Genomic DNA, 22,576 nt, shown 5'->3' with positions numbered 1-22,576 from the left:
CTTATCTAAGTCCTTTACAATTTTAGGGGATAATTCAAGAGATAACGAGACATAAACCGATCTGGATAACCCTTCAGTTTTGGACATTAAAACCAGACCGTGTAACGAAATATCTCTCAGCAACCAGAGGTTAAATTTCTTCTTTGTTTTCTCAATAATGGGGTCAAAGTTTAATTCACTCCTTTGTTTTTCATCCTTGCATATAACAATTCCAAGAGAAGTAAACTTAATCTTTAATTTGGATACCATATACTTCCTGTAAAACACAATCCTTGAGTGGAAATAAGACTGATTTATTGATATACATTTTCAAACCTGAAACGAAGGAAAAGTCTTCAATACAGGAAACTGCTATAGAAACCTCATTCCTGTCTTTCAAAAATATGGCGGTATTATCACCCAGTTGACATAGTTTAAATTCATTGCAGTCAGGGGTACTTGGAGACGACAGATAACCCGATGACGTTTTTCTGCGTCTGAGTTTAGCTCGCCAACGTCGCCATGACATCGCCTACAAACGTTATCGGGGATTTCTATTGGAGAAGCAGTTTCTGCTTATCTTCATACTGTGCTGTCTTTGATAATTTTATCTGACGATAGTCACTCACTCGTTTTGCCTGGACGCGGAGGGCGGATGTAAACGACTACACAGAGCTATGAAAACTGCGGGCGTAAAAAATTAGCTAATTAGTTATGCGGGCATAAAAATTTGCTAATTAGTCATGTTGCTTTTGATGGATTTTCGTTGAACTTGCTTTCTTCCTTGCGAGCAAATGTAGCCTGCTAGCTAACGTTCGTCAGTAAGCTTATTTTTAATGTTTCCATGTGACGAGGGACACGACTCAGGTAAAGTGTATTGTTGTGAATTAACCGTCGTTCTGGATCATTCAAGACGTATTTTTATAAAATATTTTGCAATGCAGCTAACTGCCATGTCTAACGTTATTGTTGTTAGCTAGCTCGCTAACGTCATGCCCGCTTGGCTTCAGCAGCTGTCGCATCTCGTTCCAAGGTGTAATGAATGACACAGCCGCGGGGGATAACGCGTTGCTTGGAGCTCGCTAGTTTACCAGCGGAAACACATTTGAACTAACTAAGTTTTCATTGTACTGGACCCTTGTGATGCACAGATACGATGGCAGACAGCTCTAAGAATGATAATTCCATAATGGAAAGTCCACCCGTTAGCCCCTTGTCCAGGAGGGGAAAGCCTCCAGAGTCCCCTGGCTCTCGCTCAAGGTACCAGGTCAGCGCACCCGGACACAGTTTTAGGAAAGTGACTCTCACCAAGCCAACGTTCTGCCACAACTGCAGTGATTTCATATGGGGTCTTAACGGATTCGTTTGTGAAGGTAGGTTGGTTTACATGAGAACGTGACGGTTGTTTTTGTATCTTAACTTGGCCAGACTGAGTTGGAACCGCTCAACTGAAATGTCAAATGTATTTGACATTGGGGAATTCACTTTGAATTGTTGAATGGATGCACAAACTTAATCATTATGAGCTTAAATAAAACTTTTCTAGATATTGTCATCGTGTACAGTATGTTCATAGAGCAGTACTCAGGGTGATGGCATGCTTGTGTGTGTGCATGATAGGAGAAGCTGTGTGTGTGTGGGAGAGAGAGGGAGAAAAGGTGCCTTGGTTCTGTGTCCAATTCGTTTTTGTATGTGGAAAATCACTGGCTTTTAGGGCCATGCCAATATCATGCACAGACTGTGATCAATTAATGTGAATTGAGTAAATTCCCTCTTTTCCTACATGATTTATCCATCATGGTTGACATCAGAAAATATTGCTCCCTTGAAAAAGATTGAAAACGTGAATAGAACATGTAGTATGCAAAGCTACCCCTCGCCTAGCACTAAAGCATATAGGAGCAGCACTGCACAACACAACAGAAGATGATGGATAACACACAGTGTTAACCATGCAGAGGGGAGATGCAAAGCCTCTGTTGTGCAATCAGCTGCAGATATACTTTAACTGGTCGGCATGGCAGCAGGGACCTGGATGCTGGAGAGCAGAGGCAGAGCATCTGTAAAAGCATATCATCCTAGACACAGCATAAAAAATGTATAATGCTACAATGGTGGTATATTTTAGACTAATGTGCCTACTTAAATGCAGTAACGGCCTATTTGTTAATGTGTCAAATTCTAGCAAAACTATGCTGGACTAGTACCTGAAGCGTATACTGCATGTCGCCTCCATGAAATTGGATGCTTCTCATGAACTCTTGTTGTTAGACAGGTTGCCTTATTAAGAGGGCAATGGATGCACAAGGACTAAAGCCTCCCGAGCCAGCTTGAGGTCGACTGCTCCTTTGTGACAAACCTCTGCTCTAAGTAATGCACTATGACTGAGTTTGAAGATACGTGGATTTATTAGGCTACTGTGAATGCTTAGCAAATACCATAATGCATTATTGGGTGAAGGCATTACTAATGCATTTATAATGCATTAGCCTATAGAAAGGCAATGTTTCCATTTAGGATTTATTTCAGCAGGGGTGGTAAAAGGACATTCTATTCCAAAAAATATAAACTTGTAATTATGTTCTCTTCCTTTGAAAATTGAGGACAACTTAATTTGATATATTGATCTCAATGACATCACCAGCCAATCATATATTAACAAAACATTTTTTTAGCTAGCATAAAGTTACTGTATCTTAGCAAGCGGTGCACGGCTGCTAAAATAATATAGGGGAACACTGAAAGGTGGTTCATAGACGATGTTACAACAAAATCTAATTACAAGAATATGAATGGGACTTTGGATAGCCTAGTTACTTATGCTCCTGATGCGCCTCGACTGACTGACTCTGTTATTTGGTGTCTCCTCCCACCGCTAGTGTGTAACTTTATGTGCCATGAAAAGTGCCTGAAGATGGTGAGGACTGTGTGTTCATGCATGGCCCCAACACAGGTGCGGGTGAGTAACACTTACACCCTAAGGTTACACTGCTCTGTTACTGCCTGTGATCTGATGGATGAGTGCATGCTCCTGTTGAGTGCATGCTCCTGTTGAGTGCATGCTCCTGTTGAGTGCATGCTCCTGTTGAGTGCATGCTCCTGTTGAGTGCATGCTCCTGTTGAGTGCATGCTCCTGTTGAGTGCATGCTGGCACGGCAATCCTCTGTCATGGTCTTTTTGGTCATGTTCCTTTTTTTGTCCATTTGTGAACTCCAGGTCCCTGTCGCCCATTGCTTTGGTCCAGCAGGGCAGAAAAAGAGATTCTGCTGTGTGTGTCGAAAGCATCTGGAGGGAAACACTGCCGTTCGTTGTGAAGGTTGGTTTTTAAGAGCTTTCACAACATACAATGTACAACTTATGGCCAAGGTTTTGCAGGTTCACTTTTGTAGAAGTGTACAGATCATGATGGAACAAATGAGTGAAATGTAGCAAGCTAAACCTCAGCATATGTGTCGATGTGCGTTTACTTTGTCATGTAGCCTAAGTTTACACACATAAAGTACATTCTATGTACATTCAAATTGTATTTCAACTTCCTTGGGGGAAGTCTGATTGGGAGCCAGTCCATCAGTGGAAGTAGTGACTTTTACAGAAGTAACGTAACCATTGGTTCTGCTTTCAGTTTGTGAGCTGCATGCCCACTATGACTGTGCTACGTTCAGTTGTGGCGACTGCCGTCTCTGTCACCAGGATGGGAGTCAGGACTTTGTAAGTGTCACAAGCCTTCTGTCTAAAAGGTGCATTCTGTTCACAATGTTCATTTAATTCCCCCAGTGGCATGTTAAGATACTATAAACTCGTTAGGCAAAGAAGCAAAACAAAAGACAAGTGCACCTTTGAGTTAAAATGAAAGTCCAATGCAGCCATTTTTATCTCAATATCAAATCATTTCTGGGTAACAATTAAATACCCTACTGTGATTGTTTTCAATTACAATGATCGAAAAGAAGCAAAGAGAAATTTCTGAAGCAATATTTTTGCTAGGACTTTCTAGGAGTGGGCTGAGTGGGGAGGGGAAAGCTGAAAACTAGCTGACAGAGAGGTTTGGAACTCTCTTTCTTATTGGTCTAATAACTAATTTACTGCCTATTGATGTCACCAGGTAGGCCAAAATTCCATCCCACCTAAACAGGCTGAAATTTCAGGCAATATTTCACAGTATCATTCCAACCTCCGTAGTGTGAAAAATATATATAAAACACAGGAAAATCACATTTATCACCTGCCACTGTCAAGGGAGGAATCCTCCATAGGAGAGTTCCATAGAGAGGCTTCGAGGGCCTGATTCTGAGAAATCACACTGGAACGACCTGAGAGAAATTACAGCTGTGCTGAGCAATACCAAATATGTTTGGTCCTTTTAGGTTGACATAAAAGCACATCCAACAGGATAATGAGTTTCTTCCTATGTTTTGACTGGTCTACTTTTTGCTTATTGTAACATATCTGTCGGTTGTTTTTAAAATAAAATATATATTTATATTTTTTAATCCTCTTGGCCAAGGATGCATTCCCCCACCACTGGCGGGAGGGGAACATTCCTTCAGGTGCACGCTGTGAGGTCTGCCGGCGCACCTGTAGCTCCTCAGACGTCCTGGCGGGGATGCGGTGTCAGTGGTGTGGTATTACGGTAAGACTCAAAACGAAAATAAAAGTACCGCCACAAAACTACTGGAGCTAATAATGCCAGACAGCATGTTGCATGTGCTTGTTTTAACAGTGTTTGTGTCATACTTTGCAGACACACGCTGCCTGTTATCTCATTGTGCCGCCAGAGTGCGGTCTGGGACGGCTACGCAACATGCTTCTTCACCCTGCTTGTGTGCGAATATGCTCGAGGAACTTTAGCAAGATGCACTGCTACCGCATCTCTGAGAGCTACCAGAATGAGCTGGGTAAGCTTGTGATCCCCAACATCCATGGGGCGGCAGGGTAGCCTAGTGGTTAGTGTTGGACGAGTAACCGGAAGGTTGCAAGTTCAAATCCCCGAGCTGACAAGGTACAAATCTTTCGTTCTGCCCCTGAACAGGCCATCATTGAAAATAAGCATTTGTTCTGTCTTACCTAGTTAAATAAAGGTAAAATAAAAAATAAATCCATTACCCCTCCCTTCCCCCTACCCAAAGTCACATCCTCTCAGCAATTTCACTCACAGAAATGTACATGCAAAGGAATATTAAATTGGACAAAAAATATACACAATGGAAAGACTGAACAAAAATATAACTGCAACATTTAAACAGTTGGTCCCATGTTTCATGAGCTGAAATAAAAGATCCAACAAATGTTCCATACGCACAACAATTTGTTTACATTACTGTTGGTGAGCATTTCTCCTTTAACAAAATAATCAATCCACCTAACAGGTGTGGCATATCAAGAAGCTGATTAAAAAGTATGATCATTACACATGTGCTGGGGACAATAAAAGACCAGTCAAAAATGTATAGTTTTGTCACACAACACAATGTCACAGATGTTTTGAAAGAGTGAAACTGGCATGCTGACTGCAGGAATGTCCACCAGAGCTCTTGCCAGAAACGCTGGAGAAGTGTGCGCTTCACGGATGAATCCCCGGTATGGCGTTGTGTGGGCAAGTCGTTTTCTGATGTCAACGTTGTGAACAGAATGTCCCATGCAGTTGTGGTTTGGGCAGGCATAAGCTATGGACAAAAAATGCAATGCCGTTTTATCTATGCCAATTTAAATGCACAGAGACACCATGACGAGATCCTGAAGTCCATTGTCGTGCCATTCATCCGCCGCAATCACCTCATGTTTCAGCATGATAATGCACGGCCCCATGTCGCAAGAATCTGTACACAATTCCTGGAAGCTGAAAATTTCTCAGTTCTTCCATGGCCTGCATGCTCACCAGACATGTCACCCATTGAGGATGTTTGGGATGCTCTGGATCGACTTGTACGACAGCATTTTCCAGTTCCCGCCAATATCCAGCAACTTCGCACAGTCACCGAAGAGGAGTGGGACAACATTCCAAAGGCCACAATCAACAGCCTGATCAACTCTATACGAAGGAGATGTGTCACGCTGCATGAGGCAAATGATGTTCACACCAGATACTGACTTGTTTTCTGATCCACTCACCAACACTTTTTTGTTTTAAGGTACAGTTGAAGTCAGAAGTTTATATACACTTAGGTTGGAGTCATTAAAACTCATTCTTCAACCACTCCACAAGTTTCTTGTTGACGAACTATAGTTTTGGCAAGTCAGTTAGGACATCTACTTTGTGCATGACACAAGTCATATTTCCAACAGTTGTTTACAGACAGATTATTTCACTTATAATTCACTGTATCACAATTCCAGCAGGTCAGAAGTTTACATACACTAAGTTGACTGCCTTTAAACAGCTTGGAAAATTCCAGAAAATTATGTAATGGCTTTAGAAGCTTCTGGTAGGCTAATTGACATAATTTGAGTCAATTGAAGGTGTGTACCTGTGGATGTATATCAAGGCCTGCCTTCAAACTATGTGCCTCTTTGCTTGACATCATGGGAAAATCAAAAGAAATCAGCCAAGACCTCAGAAAAAATATTGTAGACCTCCACAACTCTGGTTCATCCTTGTGAGTAATTTTCAAACGCCTGAAGGTACCACGTTCATCTGTACAAACAATATTACGCAAGTATAAACACCATGGGACCATGCAGCCATCATACCGCTCAGGAAGGAGACTCATTCTGTCTCCCAGAGATGAACATACTTTGGTGCGAAAAGTGTAAATCAATCCCAGAACAACAGCAAAGGACCTTGTGAAGATGCTGGAGGAAACAAGTACAAAAGTATCTATATCCACAGTAAAAAAAAGTCCTATATTGACAACCTGAAAGGCCACTCAGCAAGGAAGAAGCCACTGCTCCAAAACCGCCATAAAAAAAGCCAGGCTACGGTTTGCAACTGCACATGAGGACAAAGATGGTACTTTTTGGAGAAATGTCCTTTGGTCTGATGAAACAAATATAGAACTGTTTGGTCATAATGACCATCGTTATGTTTGGAGGAAAAAGGGGGAGGCTTGCAAGCTAAAGAACACCATCCCAACATCTCAAGACATCAGTCAGGAAGTTAAAGCTTGGTCGCAAATGGGTCTTCCAAATGGACAATGACCCAAAGCAAAGTTGTGGCAAAATGGCTTAAGGACAACAAAGTCAAGGTATTGGAGTGGCAATCACAAAGCCCTGACTTCAATCCCATAGAAAATTTGTGGGCAGAACTGAAAAAGCGTGTGCGAGCAAGGAGGCCTACAAACCTGACTCGGTTACACCAGCTCTGTCCAGAGGAATGGGCCAAAATTCACCCAACTTATTGTCGGAAGCTTGCGGAAGGCTACCTTAAACGTTTGACCCAAGTTAAACAATTTTAAGGCAATGCTACCAAATACTCATTGAATGTATGTCAATTTCTGACCCACTGGGAATGTGATGAAAGAAATAAAAGCTGAATTAAATCATTGTCTGTATTCTCAGTCATGTGAAATCCATAGATTAGGGCACAATGAACTTATTTAAATTGACTGATTTCCTTGAACTATAACTCAGTATTATCTTTGAAATTGTTGAATTCTGCATTTATAATTTAGTTCAGTGTCAATCAAGAAAATGAGTTTCCATTATGGTAATGTAAGACATAGGCCTAATTCATTCACTGCTAACTCCACACAGTCAACTTTGCACTCCCTTTGTAAGCATTCGTACTTGGGCACCTAGGCTGCCAGGAATGAGAGGTGCTTGGAGCAAGTGACATGTTGTTGGTCACTTGTTCTACGTCAGGCAAGATGAGTCAAGCCATTTGTCAAACAAGATGAGCAATGGTGAATTTGTGCTTTAACCTGAAATGAAAGAGGCATCCATTCTTCAGTAGACTGTTTGCACACAGAAGTGAAACAATGTAAAGTATGTGGGAAAAACCTGTAGCAAATGTAACGTTCATTCTATTTCATTGTTGTTTGCCTTCACGTACCTATAACTTGAACTTTGCTTCATCAGATAACTTGGAAGATGCTGACAGACCTACAAAGGAGAGCCAGCTGGCAACCACACCAGATTCCGGTAGGTACAGGATGAGTTGTCACACTGTATTTAGCCAAGCATGTCACCATTGAAGCCACATGTAAACATTATGATTTTCCCATGTTTCAGCTAGAAAAAAGATTCCCTAACGTTTCTGGTTTAAAGTTATTTTAAAATGCTTTAACTCTGCTATTTAGAGCATGACACAAAGCTAACAGTAGTCCTACCGCTCCTGATGTTCTGCAGCATTTGCTAATGCTTAGTTATCAAATCCAAGTCTACCCTAATCCTAATCATACGGGTCCATAGAATTGACCACATTGGTCTAAATATTTTTTGGTGTGCAAAACTGCAGGGAAGCAGGTTCTCAAGGTGTTTGATGGGGATGATGCAGTCAAGCGTAGCCACTTCCGTTTGCTCTCCATTCCTCGGATAACCAAGAATGTGGAAGTAGTGGTGAGATTCTCCCCATTTACTAAAAACAGATTTACACTAAGTGCTTCGTTGTTTTAAGAGTGCATTCATTTGTGTTACCACAACTCCTACTACTGTAATACTGATCTAATATTGTTGAACTACTACAGCAACAACAGGTACTAATAATATTTATACTATCATCACCAATACTACTATCACTAGTAACATCAATAATGATGATAATAACAATAGTTTTGAACAACCTAATCCAAGGCCAACCCTCCTGGAGAGCAAGCTTTGGCTCCAGCCCTGCTCTAACTCACCTGATTCTTCTAATCAAGGGTCTGACATGCAGCTCAGTAGAATCAGGCCAGGTGTGTTTCTTAGAGCAGGGATAGAGTAAAAGCCTGCACATCCAATAGGTCTCTCCAGGAGGAGGGTCACCAGTCCCTGATCTAATCCTTGTCTGCAGGAGTCAGCGTTGAGGGCCTTTTACATCCCAGATGACCCCCTGGAATATGAGCTCCAAGACAACGGCCAGCAGGCTCTAGTTGATGACGACGTCCTCAACCATAATGGCACCCCCGATAAGGCAATCTTTAAGGAGAATGTGCCCGAGGCGTGGCTCCTAAGGGCCAAACCTCAGGAAACCGAGGTCCTCAGGATCTATGCCGGCTGGCTCAAGTGAGTAATGTATAGGGAAACTGCTCAGTTATGGCGCAAACTAGTGATGCATGGGTCAGCTGTTTGTTCACCCGCCTGTAGTTGCTATTAACCCATCCGCAACCGCCCAACCATATGTGATAAATGGAAAGTCTGAGGCCTGCACCTGACCCTAACCCGCTAATATAGAAAATACGCTGTAGGTTACAGTCAACGACGGCGGAACGATTTGCCTGATTTAGATATGTTTCTGCTTAGAATTTTCAAAGTTTTGGTAAGCTATTTGTTAGACAAGTTGACTATCTATAATTAGATACATCAGCTTCTCTTCTGTCATATGTTGCCCTAGAAGACTAAATAAACCCTTGCTCACCAGAATGTCATAAATCAATAGAATGAATGCTTCAATCTTTACTGAACAAAAATATAAACGCAATATGCAAGAATTTCAAAGATTTTACTGAGTTACAGGTCATATGAGGAAATTAGTCAATTGAAATAAATAAATTAGGCCCTAAACTATGGATTTCACATGACTGGGAATACAGATATGCATCTGTTGGTCACAGATACCTTAAAAAAAATGGGCCTCAGGATCTCGTCACGGTATTTTTGTGCATTCAAATTGCTGTTGATAAAATTAAATTGTGTTCGTTGTCCGTAGCTTATGCCTGCCCATACCATAACCCCACCGCCACCATGGGGCACTCTATTCACAACGTTGACATCAGCTAACCGCTCACCCGCACGACGCCATACACATGGTCTGCAGTTGAGGCCGATTTGGATGTACTGCCAAATTCTCTAAAACAACATTGGAGGCGGCTTATGGTAGAGAAATGAACATTAAATTATTTGGCAACAGTTCTGGTGAACATTCCTGCAGTCAGCATGTCAATTGCACGCATTGTGTTGTGTAACAAAATTGCACATTTAGAGTGGCCTTTTATTGTCCCCAGCACATGGTGCACCTGTGTAATGATCATGTTGTTTAATCAGCTCCTTGATATGTCATATTTGTTAGGTGAATGTATTATCTTGGCAAAGGAGAAATGCTCGGGGCCTCCCGGGTGGAGCAGTGGTCGAGGGCACTGCATTGTCTAGGGCACTAGCTGTGCCACCAGAGACTCTGGGTTCGCGCCCAGGCTCTGTCGCAGCCGGCCGCAGTTAGATATAGTCTGTAGAGGTGCTATCTTTACCGGAATCATCGGACCGGACACAGTGCACGCTAACCAGGTCACCAGGTGCACAGTGTTTCCTCCGACACATTGGTGTGGCTAGCTTCCGGGTTAGATGCGCGCTATGTTAAAGAAGCAGTGCGGCTTGGTTGGGTTTTGTTTCGGAGGACGCATGGCTTTTGACCTTCGTCTCTCCCAAGCGCGTACGGGAGTTGTAGCGATGAGACAAGATAGTATAACTACTAACAATTGGATACCACGAAATTGGTATCCAAAGGTGGTAAAATTCAAAGAAGAAAAGGAGAAATGCTCACTAACAGGGATGCAAACAAATCATTTTTTTTCATCTTCTTTCACGGGGAGCAAAGACATTTAGGGACCGGAGAGGAAATGCAATAACACAAACAAAACTGAAAAATTTCCAAATTACATCAGTTTGACCGGTTGTAAGATAATGGAAATCTGTGAAAACGACCCAACATGTTTCTAAGATTTCAGGTCGGCTTGGATGCATACTTTACGTGGTTGAAATACTGTCAGCTTTTATGATTCTGGTAAAGGTAGCACCTCTACAGACTATATCTAACTGCGCATTCTCTCAAGATGCTGAAATAAATCATATTTCTCCACTCCTGTTCCCGAGTCAAAATTTTGCCTACATTTAATGTATCAATTTACTGCAAGAAATGCTTAATTCTGCGGGAGTTCATATTAAGGCTATGTGAGAGGTTATAGACCTACAGTTTCAATGTAACCCATCTGAACAGTAGGCTCCAGTTCCCTTGACCTGCCATAGGCCTATTTGAAGTCCCCGTCTTGTGGCTGTCGAATTTGTGTAGCGCCTCACAATCATCACATAACATAGCCGGCCCGTACTGCTGTAATTCTATTTTACCACTTCACAAAATCTTTCCCAAACATTACTTTCCTGGCCCTCCCTTTTTAGTTTCAACTCTCCATGTTGCAGCTTTTCTCTTGTATTAAACTGTGACATTGTCCTTTTTGCTTCCGTGGATGAACTTTTTCTGCCCATTCCCAAAAGCATTTGGTGATTGGTGTGTAGGCTATTTGGTGCATATGCATTTCGATCTTAAAGCTTAGGCTTAAGCACTTAGCCTAAAATAATTAAAGAAAAACCTCAATGTAGCCTATAGATGTAAATTGCACAAGAATTATAAATGTATGTATGTGTTTTTAATGTATTGTTTTCTCTTTATTCAACCCGCCTGCCAACCACCTGCCCTTCATCCACACTATTTAATTAACCTAAACCTGTTCGCCCAGCTGATATAACCACATCACTAGCACAAATCTCAAATGCGCTAATGAGTTAATCTCAAAGGACTCATTAGGCATCAGAAAATGCTTTGGTCAAAAGAGCATTGGGCCAGTAATGCAAAGGTCGCTGGTTCGAATCCCCGAGCCGACTAAGTGACAGTTGCCCTCATACTATACCTTTTGATATCTTCCATTGCTACTGCCTGGGTCTGTTTACAGGGTTATTGTGGCGTACATATCCATCTCCAAGAACAGCACTGTGGATTCTGTCATTAAGGAGGCCCTCACTCAACTGGAAAAACAGGTACAGGTTAACAGCAGGTCACCAACATAACACAACCACTCTATCTTAAATACAACTTGGCATAAGTATTGTATGGGCGGCAGGTAGCCTAGCGGTTAAGAGTGTTGGGCCAGTAACTCGCTGGTTCGAATCCCTGAGCCGACTAGGTGAAAAATCTCTTGATGTGCCCTTGAGCAAATCACTTAACCCTATATGCTCCTGTAAAATGCTCTGGATTAAAGCGTCTGCTATATGCCTAATATGTAAATGTATTGTACCCGGAAGTTTCAATTAATGGTTGAACTATTGCTCTGACTATAATATGTATCTGTTAATGACAATACTAGTTCAATACTCTTGTTTGGCGATACTCTTTTCTCCAGAATGAAGACCCATCAAGCTTCAATCTTGTGGAGGTTTACATGGGCAGTAAGCAAGGTAAGAAACAGGAATATGTCTGACCTATACATCAACGCTGTCCTTATCCATAAAATAAGAAGTCTCTTCGTTTATATGCCTTCATTTATTGTATCTTATCAAAGTTCATTGACGGTGTGTTTTTTCTTTCTCCACATCCCAGTTCAGAGGCGAGTGCTGACAGGCCACGAGCTGCTGCTGGACAAACTGCAGGAGATAAGGAAGGTACAGTATGAGGAACTTCCAAGTTGACATTGAAGTTTATGGGTAATTCGGGGGGTGTTTGTTTATAGCTGTGTCTTTTTTTGTTTCTGACAGATCTCCCTGAGGCAGATGAACCAGACCCGTTTCTACATCGTGGAGAGCAGGAACAGGATTGTGCAGGTCAACCTGCTTCTAGAGGGACTGCCTGTACAGCTGAGCAAGGAGGAATATGCAGACCTGCTACAGGAGCACTTAGCTATCAAGAGTGAGTCTACACACATCGGATCACGATTCCACTCTTTGCAAGAAATAAAATGGACAGAATCCCATAGGGTTCAGTGCTGTCCACCTTTCGTTTCACTTTACCACAGAGATCCTCCTGAACATTTTCCTTGAAATGGACTATAGTTGATTTGAAATGTTATTTAAAATTGTTAACTGACTAGATGCTTATCTGCTCTCCCCCATAGGTCACTTGGTCACCATCACACATGTTTACGGGAACCAAGGTGTGTAAGTCGCCATGGAAACAGCCAGTGGAGCACCCCCCCCCCCCCCCCATCTCGTCCCCCTCTCTAATCCTGCTGTCCCCTTCCTAAGTATCACGCTACTCCCCACAATCCCCTCCCTGTCCCCCTCCCTATGCCCTCATTCCACATCCATCCCCAAACGGCCTGTTCTGGGCTGTGTCTCTGCTTGACACTGCTCAAGTCGCTGCTCTTTTGCTGCAGGCCACTACAGCAGGTTCCTGCCACATTCAGTGTTCCATAAGTCCCTTTCTTTCAGACTGTGAGTGCCCCACTGCTGCTGCCACTGCCCAAGAGCTAAATGGTCCATTTATATCAAGCCTGCTGTATGACCCACAGCCATTTATCTTGTGACGTCTTTATTATAATAAGCGATTTCTATGCGGAGCAGTTTTAGTGCATTACATACAAGGTCGTAAATGTCATCATAACATTGAATGTGGGAGTTCATCGATTCTGAGGTTTGCCTGTCTATCGGTCTGCGTTGAAGGTGCAGTGGTGTTGCAGATAAAGTGTTTCTCTGAGGCTGAGAGGATCTTCATGTTAGCCAAAGACACGTCTGTCAGCAACCAGCAGCTCACCTCTCTTGTCCTACCAGAGATCATGGTAATGTTACGTCAATGTGACGTAAACAAACCCAGATCCCAGTTGAATGTGTAATTTACGGGAACTGAACCTTTTTAAAGAAGCCGGCTTGCTTTACTCCATTGACATTGCTGTTGTAACTCCCCTGCAGCACAACAAGTTACCCAAAGGTGACTCGCCCCTACTGGTGTTTGTCAACCCTAAGAGCGGTGAGCTGAAGGGCAGAGAGCTCCTCTATGGTTTCCGGAAGCTTCTGAACCCCCACCAAGTGTTTGATATGACCAATGGGGGACCATTGTCTGGGTGAGACAGTGTGATGTTACAGCTGTTGTGTTTGTAGAAGGGGGATCTTTGAAATAGTTTTTTCTATCATGTATGTTTGTGAGCCATGGCACAAACACAGAGTAATGTCAACCAGTGAATATATGATTGACTCTAATATATATATACAGCTGAAGTCAGAAGTTTACATACACCTTAGCCAAATACATTTAAACTCAGTTTTTCACAATTCCTGACATTTTAATCCTAGTAAAAATTCCCTGTCTTAGGTCAGTTAGGATCACCACTTTGTTTAAGAATGTGAAATGTCAGAATAATAGTAGTGTGATTTCAGCTTTTATTTCTTTCATCACATTCCCAGTGGGTCAGAAGTTTACATGCACTCAATTAGTATTTGGTAGCATTGTCTTTAAATTGTTTAACTTGGGTCAAACGTTTCAGGTATCCTTCCACAAGCTTCCCACAATGAGTTGGGTGAATTTTGGCCCATTCCTCCTGACAGAGCTGGTGTAACTGAGTCAGGTTTCTAGGCCTCCTTGCTTACACACGCGTTTTCAGATCTGCCCACAAATTGTCTAAGATTGAGGTCAGGGCTTTGTGATGGCCACTCCAATACCTTGACTTTGTTGTCCTTAAGCCATTTTTCAACAACTTTGGAAGTATGCTTGGGGTCATTGTCCATTTGGAAGACCCATTGTATATATCAATGATGATATCAATGATGTTGCTCTTGCTGCGGGCGATTCCCTGATCCACCTCTACGCAGACAACACCATTCTATATACTTTCGGCCCGTCATTGGACACTGTGCTATCTAACCTCCAAACGAGCTTCAATGCCATACAACACTCCTTCCGTGGCCTCCAACTGCTCTTAAACGCTAGTAAAACCAAATGCATGCTTTTCAACCGATCGCTGCCTGCACCCGCTTGCCCGACTAGCATCACCACACTGGATGGTTCCGACCTTGAATATGTGGACACCTATAAGTACCTAGGTGTCTGGCTAGACTGCAAACTCTCCTTCCAGACCCATATCAAACATCTCCAATCGAAAATCAAATCAAGAGTCGGCTTTCTATTCCGTAACAAAGCCTCCTTCACTCACGCTGCCAAGCTTACCCTAGTAAAACTGACTATCCTACCAATCCTCGACTTCGGCGATGTCATCTACAAAATTGCTTCCAACACTCTTCTCAGCAAACTGGATGCAGTTTATCACAGTGCCATTCGTTTTGTCACTAAAGCACCTTATACTACCCACCACTGCGACTTGTATGCTCTAGTCGGCTGGCCCTCGCTACATATTCGTCGCAAGACCCACTGGCTCCAGGTCGTCTACAAGGCCATGCTAGGTAAAGCTCCGCCTTATCTCAGTTCACTGGTCACGATGGCAACACCCATCCGTAGCATGCGCTCCAGCAGGTGTATCTCACTGATCATCCCTAAAGCCAACACCTCATTCGGGCCGCCTTTCGTTCCAGTACTCTGCTGCCTGTGACTGGAACGAATTGCAAAAATCGCTGAAGTTGGAGACCTTTATCTCCCTCACCAACTTCAAACATCAGCTATCTGAGCAGCTAACCGATCGCTGCAGCTGTACATAATCTATTGGTAAATAGCCCACCCATTTTCACCTACCTCATCCCCACAGTTTTTATTTATTTACTTTTCTGCTCTTTTGCACACCAATATCTCTACCTGTACATGATCATTTATCAATCCAGTGTTAATCTGCAATATTGTAATTATTCGCCTACCTCCTCATGCCTTTTGCACACATTGTATATAGACACCCCTTTTTTTTCCTACTGTGTTATTGACTTGTTAATTGTTTACTCCATGTGTAACTCTGTGTTGTCTGTTCACACTGCTATGCTTTATCTTGGCCAGGTCGCAGTTGTAAATGAGAACTTGTTCTCAACTAGCCTACCTGGTTAAATAAAGGTTAAATAAAAAAAATTGCGACCAAGCTTTAACTCAAAACTCAAAACTTCAAAACTGATGTTTTGAGATGTTGCTTCAATATGTCCACATAATTTTCCATCCTCATGATGCCATCTGTTTTGTGAATTGCACCAGTCCCTGCAGCAAAGCACCCCCACAACATGATGCTGCCACCCCTGTGCTTCACGGTTGGGATGGTGTTCTTCGGCTTGCAAGCCTCCCCCTTTTTCCTCCAAACATAATGATGGTCATTATGACCAAACAATTATATTTTTGTTTCATCAAACCCGAGGACATTTCTCCAAAAAGTACTATCTTTGTCCCCATGTGCAGTTGCAAACCGTAGCCTGGCTTTTTTTTTTAGGGTGGTTTTGGAGCAGTGGCTTCTTCCTTGCTGAGTGGCCTTTCAGGTTATGTCGATATAGGACATTTTTAACTGTGGATATAGATACTTTTGTACTTGTTTCCTCCAGCATCTTCAAAAGGTCCTTTGCTGTTGTTCTGGGATTGATTTACACTTTTCGCACCAAAGTACGTTCATCTCTAGGAGACAGAATGCCTCTCCTTCCAGAGCGTTATGACGGCTGCGTGGTCCGATGGTGTTTATACTTGCTTACTATTGTTTGCACAGATGAATGTGGGACCTTCAGGCGTTTGGAAGTTGCTCCCAAGTATGAACCAGATTTGTTGAGGTCTACAATAATTTTTCTGAAGTCTTGGCTGATTTCTTTTGATTTTGCCATGATGTCAAGCAGAGGCACTGAGTTTGAAGGTCGGCCTTGAAATACATCCACATGTACACCTCCAATTGACTCAAATGATGTCATTAGCCTATCAGAGGCTTCTAAAGCCATTACATAAGTTTATGGAATTTTCGAAGATGTTTGAAGGCACAGTCAACTTAGTGTATGTAAACTTCTGACCCGCTGGAATTGTGATACAGTGAAATAATCTGTCTGTAAACAATTGTTGGAAAAATTACTTGTCATGCAATAAGTAGATGTCCTAACCGACTTGCCAAAACCATAGTTTGTTAACAACAAATTTGTGGACCGGTTGAAAAACGAGTTTTAATGACTCCAACATAAGTGTATGTAAATGTCCGACACCGTGTGTGTGTGTGTGTCAAACATTAGGAACATCATCCTAATATTCAGTTGGCCCTCCCCACCTAATCTCTTAAGTTTTTGTTTTCTTATATCCTCCACAGACTCCACACGTTTAGGGCGGTGCCCCGCTTCCGGGTGCTGGTGTGTGGGGGAGATGGGACAGTGGGCTGGGTCCTGGGAGTCTTGGAGGCCATCAGACACAAGCTGGTCTGTCCCGAGCCCCCCGTCGGCATCGTCCCACTCGGCACAGGTGAGTGGGACCCCTGATGACATACCCTTCTCTTCTAATTGCTGTATTTTGCATAGGTTAGCTTCAATCAGCTTCCATCAGTAGTTTTTTCACAATATTCCCACCCCCTAATGCCTCCCATCAGGTAACGACCTGGCGCGGATCCTGCGCTGGGGGGCGGGCTACAGCGGAGAGGACCCCCACCACATCCTGGTATCTGTGGACGAGGCGGAGGAGGTGCAGATAGACCGTTGGACTATTTTGCTGGATGCACAGGAGATCACAGATGACGGCAAGGAGAACGGCTTGCTGGAACCACCAAAGGTCCAATCAGAATAATGCAGATATGATTAATGTTTTTGCAATTGTAGTTTTTGTTTACTTTCACAATATAACAATGCACACAAAACAATAACTTGACAAACATGAATAGGTATAGAAATATATGATTTATGTTATAACTATTGTTATAACTACATTGCCATTTTAATCGATGCATGGGTGTACTTTTTGGCGTGACCATTCAACTGGTGGTCTCCCTTGTTACAGATAGTGCAGATGAACAACTATTTTGGGCTGGGCATCGATGCTGAAGTCAGTCTGGACTTCCACCATGCCCGTCAAGAGGAACCAGGGAAGTTCAACAGCAGGTAATAGACCACCTCCGGTGAGAAGTTGCTTTAAAATATCCCCAAAAAGGAATTTCTCCAAAATGACTTATCTTTGGTGTCTGTGTAGGTTTCACAACAAAGGTGTGTACCTAAAGGCGGGTCTGCAGAAGCTGAGTCACACACGGAACCTTCACAAGGACCTCAAACTACAGGTGGACAAGCAAGACATAGAACTGCCCAGCATAGAAGGCCTCATCTTCCTAAACATCCCCAGGTAGGAAATACACACAAACGGCTAAACTCTACACACGGCTAACAATCACACTCATGACGTATGACATTCACTTTAAGATGCATGCTCCTGAACAAGAATGGCCTCGCACACTGGCTTAAACACACTGGCCCCTGACTCACTCACACCTTCAGTACATAATGATCTGAAACACAGCACTTACAACTATGTGTGTGTGTGTAGCTGGGGCTCCGGGGCAGACCTGTGGGGATCAGAGGGTGACTCACGCTACGGGAAACCTCGCATTGACGATGGCATGCTGGAGGTGGTGGGGGTGACTGGGGTGGTACACATGGTGAGTTAATCACTCACTACAAGTCTTTCCTTACTCTGTTGAGTATGTCCTGTTGCCACAAAGAAGAGATCAGAGCTAAAAAAAATGATCTCAGTGATCCAAAATGTTTTATCCAGATCAAAATGTAAATAACTCTCATTGATACAGTGCATTTGGAAAGTACTCAGACCTCTTGACTTTTTTCACTTTTTGTTACTTTACAGCCAGCCTTATTCTAAAATGAATTAAATATTGTTTTTTTTTTCTCATCAATCTACACCAAATACCCCATAATGACAAAGCGAAAACAGGTTAAAACATTTTCGTTGCAAATGTATTAAGTATTCAGACCCTTTGCTAATTAACTCGAAATTGAGCTTAGGTGTATCCTGTTTCCGTTGATCATTCAATCAGGTTTCTACAAATTGATTGGAGTCCACCTGTGGTAAATTCAATTGGTTGGACATGATTTGGAAAGGCACACACTTGTCTATATAAGGTCCCACAGTTGACAGTGCATGTCAGAGCAAAAACCAAGTCATGAGGTTGAAGGAATTGTTCTTAGCGACTCCGAGACAGGATTGTGTCGTGGCAAAGATCTGGGGAAGGGTACCAACACATTTCTGCAGCATTGAAGGTCCCCAAGAACACTGTGGCCTCCATCATTCTTAAATGGAGAAGTTTGGAACCACCAAGACTCTTCCTAGAGCTGGCCGCCCAGCCAAACTGAGCAATCGGGGGAGAAGGGCCTTATTCAGGGAGGTGACCAAGAACCCTTATTCAGGGAGGTGACCAAGATGGGAGAACCTTCCAGAAGGACAACCATCTCTGCAGCACTCCACCAATCAGACCTTTATGGTAGACTGGCCAGACAGAAGCGACTCCTCAGTAACAGCACATGACAGCCCGCTTGGAGTTTGCCAAAAGGCACCTAATGGACTCTCGAACCATGAGAGACAAGATTCTCTGGTCTAATGAAACCAAGATTGAACTCTTTGGCCTGAATGCCAAGCGTCACATCTGGAGGAAATCTGCCACCATCCCTACAGTGAAGCATGGTGGTGGCAGCAAAATGCTGTGGGGCTGTTTTTCTGCAGCAGGGACATGGAAGACTAGTCAGGATCAAGGGGAAAGATGACTGGAGCAAAGTACAGAGAGATCCTTGATGAAAACCTGCTCAGGACCTCCGACTGGGGCAAAGGTTCACCTTCCAACAGGACAACAACCCTAAGCACACAGCCAAGACGACACAGGAGTGGCTTTGGGACAAATCTCTGAATGTCCTTGAGTGGCCCAGCTAGAGTTCTGACTTGAACCCAGTCTAACATCTCTCAAAAGACCTGAAAATAGCTGTGCAGCGACACTCCCCATCCAACCTGACAGAGCTTGAAAGGATCTGCAGAGACTAATGGGAGCAACTCCCCAAATACAGGTGTGCCAAGCTTGTAGTGTCATACCCAAGAAGACTCTTGTCTGTAATCGCTGCCAAAGGTGCTTCAACAAAGTACTGAGTAATGGGTCTGAATAGTTATGCCAATGTGATATTTAAGTGTGGAATTTATAATTTTGCAAACCTTTAAAAAAACTTGTCACTACTGAGTGTTGTGTGTGTGTGTGTGGAAAGATGAGGGGGAACAAATTATTTAATCCATTTTAGAAGAGGGACGCAACGTAACAAAATATGGAAAAAGTCAAGGGGTCTGAATAGTTTCCGAATGCACTGTATGTTTATTAGGTACAGTCCGTTCACAAAAATGGATCGCTCCTACAGACAGTGAGTCACGTGGCCGTGGCTTGTTATATAAAGCAGGCAGACAGGCATCGGCATTGTTTGATTTGAACATCGGAAAGGGCTAAATGAGGTGCCAGGCACGCCGGATCCAGTATCTCAGAAACGTCCGCCCTCCTGGCCTTTTCACACACATTGTCTCGTGTTTACAGAGAAGGGTGCGACAAACAAAAAACATCCAGTCAGCGGCAGTCCTGTGTGCGAAATGAGGTCAAAGGAGAATGGAAAGAATCGTGCAAGCCAACGGAATGTGTGTTGTGTTGTCCAGGGCCAGGTGCAGAGCGGCATGCGCTCTGGGATCCGTCTCGCCCAGGGCAACTACGTGCGTATCACAGCGACCAAGCCCATCCCTGTGCAGGTGGATGGAGAGCCCTGGATCCAGGCCCCCGGACATATCATCATATCTGCAGCAGGCCCAAAGGTAACAGTTTTTTTTTGTTACTATAATGGGACTAATAGTTACAATTTCACTGTTGTATCCTTTACTATGGTTGCAAACCTCCCATACCTTTCTATAAAGTCAACAGCTATCAAGTAATTGTGTTCCTGTTCAGGTGCGGATGTTGAGGAAGTACAAACACAAGTAGAAGAAGCAGTCAGCCCCTCTTTTAGGCTGGCAATCTGAATGCCCTTCGTTCAGCGATGGGGGACAGGTGTATAAAATCGAGCACACAGCCATGCAATCTCTATAGACAAACATTGGCAGTAGAAGGGCCTTCCTGAAGAGCTCAGTGACTTTCAACGTGGCATAGGATGCCACCTTTCCATCAAGTCAGTTTGTCAAATTTCTGCCCTGGTAGAGCTTCCCCGGTCAACTGTAAGTGCTGTTAAAGTGGAAACATCTAGGAGCAATGGCTCAGCCGCGAACTGGTAGGCCACAGAACGGGACCGCCGGGTGCTGAGGTGTGTAGCTCGTAAAAATTGTCTGTCCTCTGTAGCAACACTCCCTACCGAGTTTCCGAACTGCCTCTGAAAGCAACGTCAGTACAAGAACTGTTCGTTGGGAGCTTCATGAAATGGGTTTCCATCGCCGAGCAGCCTCACACAAGCCTAAGATTACCGTGCGCAACGCCAAGCGTCGGCTGGAGTGGAAACCCATTGGACTCTGGAGCACTTGAAACATGTTCTCTGGAGTGATGAATCACACTTCACTGTCCGACGGACTAATCTGGTTATGGCGGATGCCAGGAGAACGTTACCTGCCCAAATAATGGTCTGGGGCTGTTTTTCATGGTTCAGGCTAGCCCCCCCATGCACAAAGAGAGGTCCATACAGAAATGGTTTGTCGAGACGTGTGGAAGAACTTGACTGGCCTGCGCAGAGCCCTGACCTTTGGGATGAATTGGAATGTTGACTGCGAGCCAGGCCTAATTGCCCAACATCATTGCCTGACCTCACTAATGCTCTTGTTGCTGAATTGAAGCATGTCCCCGCAGCAATGTTCCAACATCTAATGGAAAGCCTAACAGTAGAGTGGAGGCTGTTTATAGCAGCAAAGCGGGGACCAACTTTTGGAATGAGATGTTTGACGAGCAGGTGTCCACATACTCTTGGTCATATAGTGTATTTATAAGATGTAATTACACTGCTACCATGTAAATACCAGACTGTAAAATAAAGTGTAAATGTTGCTTTTTCGAAGTTCAGACATCGAGCTGCTTCAGAGAGTCCTCTGAGTAAAACACTGGATTAAAATGTAAAATATTCCAGACACTTGTGCTTGGTTTCACAAAGTACTAATGTTTAAAAAAAAGAAGGGAAAAAAAGAACTTAGCGCAAAATTCTTACGAAATTAGATTAGAGGAAAAGAAAACTGACTATACATCTAAAACCACACAGTGGCCATTTAATAACAATTTTATAAAGTTAATGTGAGACATTATTTCAAGTGGAGGCTTACGACAGTCTCGGAAATATGCACAGCCGCACACACAAACACACTCACATCTTAATATTCAGTCTGTAGCTAAGTACCTCATATTTCAGTACCTCAGCCTTTCTTTGTAGCAGTCAACCTCACTGCAGAATGTGTTTACCAACACTTAATGCCTCACAAATGTATTCCAAACATAAGTATCATTGGGAGACGGGAAAGCTGAAAGCTGTCGAGGAAGCTGTAGGTAGGAAATTTGAATGGAATCATGACTTAAACGTTGCACTCCATACATTGTCTTACAGTATCTCTGTTGCTGCTAATTTTTTATAGTTGATGGAATGAATGCAGGGAGGAGACCACTAGCCAATCCTAAACATGCATTATAAACTAGAGGCTTGTATTGGATTTCTCCAGTCATTTAGTTGGCCTAGAGATCATGTTTCATCCATAGTAGAAAGTACGCCTGAGTACCTGTTCTCTTGTCAGCACTTCGTCCACATTCCTGATGATGTAGAATGTACAAGAAAATGCAATCATGAAAAGACTGCATAATATGAAAGAAGATCTCTTAAAAAAAAAAAAAAAAAAAAAAAAAAAATT

The 22,576-nt window shown here is 43.1% G+C and overlaps 1 protein-coding gene across 3 annotated transcripts; it reads left to right on the top strand.

Moving 5' to 3' along the window:
• Nucleotides 1–78: 78 nt before the first annotated feature.
• Nucleotides 79–21,809, top strand: LOC135526303 (diacylglycerol kinase theta-like). Of its 3 annotated transcripts, none has more exons than XM_064954560.1 (24): nucleotides 82–846; nucleotides 1,131–1,352; nucleotides 2,859–2,938; nucleotides 3,196–3,295; nucleotides 3,602–3,688; nucleotides 4,479–4,609; nucleotides 4,721–4,874; nucleotides 7,993–8,055; nucleotides 8,372–8,472; nucleotides 8,906–9,117; nucleotides 11,772–11,856; nucleotides 12,219–12,273; nucleotides 12,416–12,477; nucleotides 12,571–12,721; nucleotides 12,927–12,965; nucleotides 13,474–13,589; nucleotides 13,720–13,871; nucleotides 17,007–17,155; nucleotides 17,280–17,458; nucleotides 17,684–17,784; nucleotides 17,873–18,019; nucleotides 18,221–18,332; nucleotides 20,369–20,521; nucleotides 20,655–21,809. In XM_064954560.1, the coding sequence occupies exons 1-24, from the start codon at nucleotides 816–818 to the stop codon at nucleotides 20,685–20,687; spliced, it is 2,715 nt and encodes a 904-aa protein (XP_064810632.1). In that variant the 5' UTR covers nucleotides 82–815; the 3' UTR covers nucleotides 20,688–21,809. The 3 variants fall into 3 exon arrangements, with proteins under 3 accessions (XP_064810634.1, XP_064810632.1, XP_064810633.1); XM_064954561.1 differs by having other exon boundaries at nucleotides 83–846; nucleotides 3,602–3,687; nucleotides 4,484–4,609; XM_064954562.1 differs by lacking the exon at nucleotides 18,221–18,332 and having other exon boundaries at nucleotides 79–846.
• The last annotated feature ends 767 nt before the right edge of the window (nucleotides 21,810–22,576 follow it).

This window comes from Oncorhynchus masou, chromosome 32, assembly GCF_036934945.1.
Source record: "Oncorhynchus masou masou isolate Uvic2021 chromosome 32, UVic_Omas_1.1, whole genome shotgun sequence".
In the NCBI taxonomy this organism is placed as follows: domain Eukaryota; kingdom Metazoa; phylum Chordata; class Actinopteri; order Salmoniformes; family Salmonidae; genus Oncorhynchus; species Oncorhynchus masou.
This window is presented reverse-complemented; position numbering and strand designations above follow the sequence as displayed.